This window comes from Eimeria mitis, genomic scaffold (assembly GCF_000499745.2).
Source record: "Eimeria mitis Houghton genomic scaffold, Emh_scaff6792, whole genome shotgun sequence".
NCBI lineage: Eukaryota > Apicomplexa > Conoidasida > Eucoccidiorida > Eimeriidae > Eimeria > Eimeria mitis.
Window position 1 is genome coordinate 1 of NW_013574904.1, and position 2,120 is coordinate 2,120.

The 2,120-nt window shown below is 57.2% G+C and overlaps 1 protein-coding gene across 1 annotated transcript; it reads right to left on the minus strand.

Annotated features, from left to right (window-relative positions):
- Nucleotides 1–109: 109 nt before the first annotated feature.
- Nucleotides 110–1,596, minus strand: EMH_0089040 (uncharacterized protein; the record flags this gene model as incomplete). The annotated part of the gene is made up of 2 exons (XM_013501376.1): nucleotides 110–144; nucleotides 303–1,596. 2 exons carry the CDS (start codon nucleotides 1,594–1,596, stop codon nucleotides 110–112), a joined length of 1,329 nt encoding a protein of 442 aa, XP_013356830.1.
- Between the last annotated feature and the right edge of the window lie 524 nt (nucleotides 1,597–2,120).

The window sequence follows — 2,120 nt, forward strand, 5'->3', positions numbered from 1 at the left end:
ACCAAAACTGATGCAAAACGATGAATCAACATTTAGACTGCTGTAGGCTGACGTCGGTTGGCTCGGCTGGTGCCCCTGCATATCGCCAAACGAATTTCCACCAGCGCTATCAAGCGAGGCGTCGCCTTTCGACGCCTCCGCCTCCTGTTCAGAACCGTTTGAAGCATCCTGGAAACTGTCGTCGGCCGCTACAGCCTGCCGAATCGCAACCAGGCTGCATGATTCATCACGGCCCTGAGCACTCTCTGACGACCCTTGCTGGCTAGTCTGCTTCTCCTGCGTAACTCCAGAAGCGTTTCTACCCTCATTGCCAGGCAATTCCTCAACACACGACTCTTCCGCCTCCTCTTCAGAATGGTTTGATGGATCCTGGAAGCTGTCGTCAGTCGCAGCAGCCTCCCCAACCAAACCCAAACCGCACAATTCACCACCCTGGACACTGTCTGCCGATGCCTCAGGCCCCGCCGGGCGCGCCTCCCGGTCCTCACACGAGCTGATACCCTGGCTTCCACGCGACCCCTCGCGCTTCGGCTCCTCAGTAGCCCCTACAGCTACGTCCGCCGCATCCTGAAAGACTCGGCTAGTATCCTCCACAGGCGTCAAGGCTGACCAAAAGCTGCTCCACAGCGATGTACCAGCCTCCTGGGCACGTTCCGTAGAAGAGCACTGCTTCGCGTGGCTCTCCTGGGTATCCGCACACGAGGTTCTACCCTCGCTGCCACGGGACACCTCGCGTTTCGGCTCTGTGGCCTCCCGTCCAGGCTCTTCAGACGCATCCTGGTGGCTTTGTTTGGCCGCCGCAGCATCTAGCCCCGAACCTAGCCTGGTGCTCGATGATGCACCAGCCTCCGGCACAATGGCCGGAGAGGCGCCGTGTATCGTCTGCCGCTCCTGCGGATCCTCGGACGAACTCCTAGCCTCGCTTCCAGAACACACCTCGCTCATCGGCTTCTTTTCCTGGTCGGTAGTTGCATTCGCGGTACATGAGAAACGTGTTGGCAAGTATGATGCCTCTGTCGGCGAGCAGGAGCTCAGCGACATATCTGTCGCCGAGGACGAGCTTGGCGGCAGAGGTACGACATGGGGTTCCTGTTTCTCTTGTTCCTCTACAGGAGGGCTGCATGCAGTAAGTTCAGGTCCATCTCGCTGTTGTTCACTAGGACCAAGCCCTGTATGAAGCGCGTCTGCACTGCTGACCAAAGAATGTTCTAGCGTGTGCTCAACTGAAAGCCCACTTCTTTGTCTCTCCTTGCCACACTCTGGATCCGAGTCAGCAGCTGCTGCCTGTAGTTCTTCTTCTGGATGGGACGTGCCTTCGGCAGTTTGGTCGGCGATTTCTGCCACTGCTTGCTGCGAGGCCTCTGCAAGCGCTTGTCCAACCCCATGTGCATCTCCTGTGCTGCAGTCTGCAGATGCAGGTTCCCCCCCACCGTCCCCTAAATTTTGGGAGCTCTCCATACAGACCTCAGGACAGGAAGGGCATACGGCCTGTGCAACTGGCAACTCGCCGTCAGCACTGGGATCCGATGACGCCCCAGGAAAACCATGTTCGGGGAGATGTAAGGTGTCAGCGTCGTGCGTACTCCCTTGTCGCATTAGAACCTCCTCCTGTTTAGGCTCTGCAACTGCATGTCCAGCCTCGATATCTCTCTCGCCGCTTGCAGGTGTCTGACCGTCACTCGTGAAAGATTTCGATTCTTCTTCTGTGTTGCTTCGGCAGTCGCTATTTTCCCTGCTAGCCTCCCGGGAATCATGACACCGTGCAGACGATGCACCGGACAATCGACCACCAAGGTCCCCTAAACGGGCATCTCCACACTCATGAAGGGTGATGGGGGTTTCGTTATCAGTGCCTATTCTGCAGCGGCTGTCCACGCTACTACTTCTCTGGCTGCAAATGCAGCTGCTGTTGTTGGAGGAACTGGAGCTGCAACTGCTGCTGCAACTGCTGCTGCTCCAACTGCTGCTGCAACTGCAGCTGTAGCTTCCGTCGCTATGAATGCTGCTGGGTCCCGAGATACCATCCCCATTGGAGACACAAGAATTGTTTCCGATGCTGTCCGTCCTTCTAGGTGTGCCAACGTCCTGATCTTCTCCCACTGTATTTGGGCTCGCTGAAT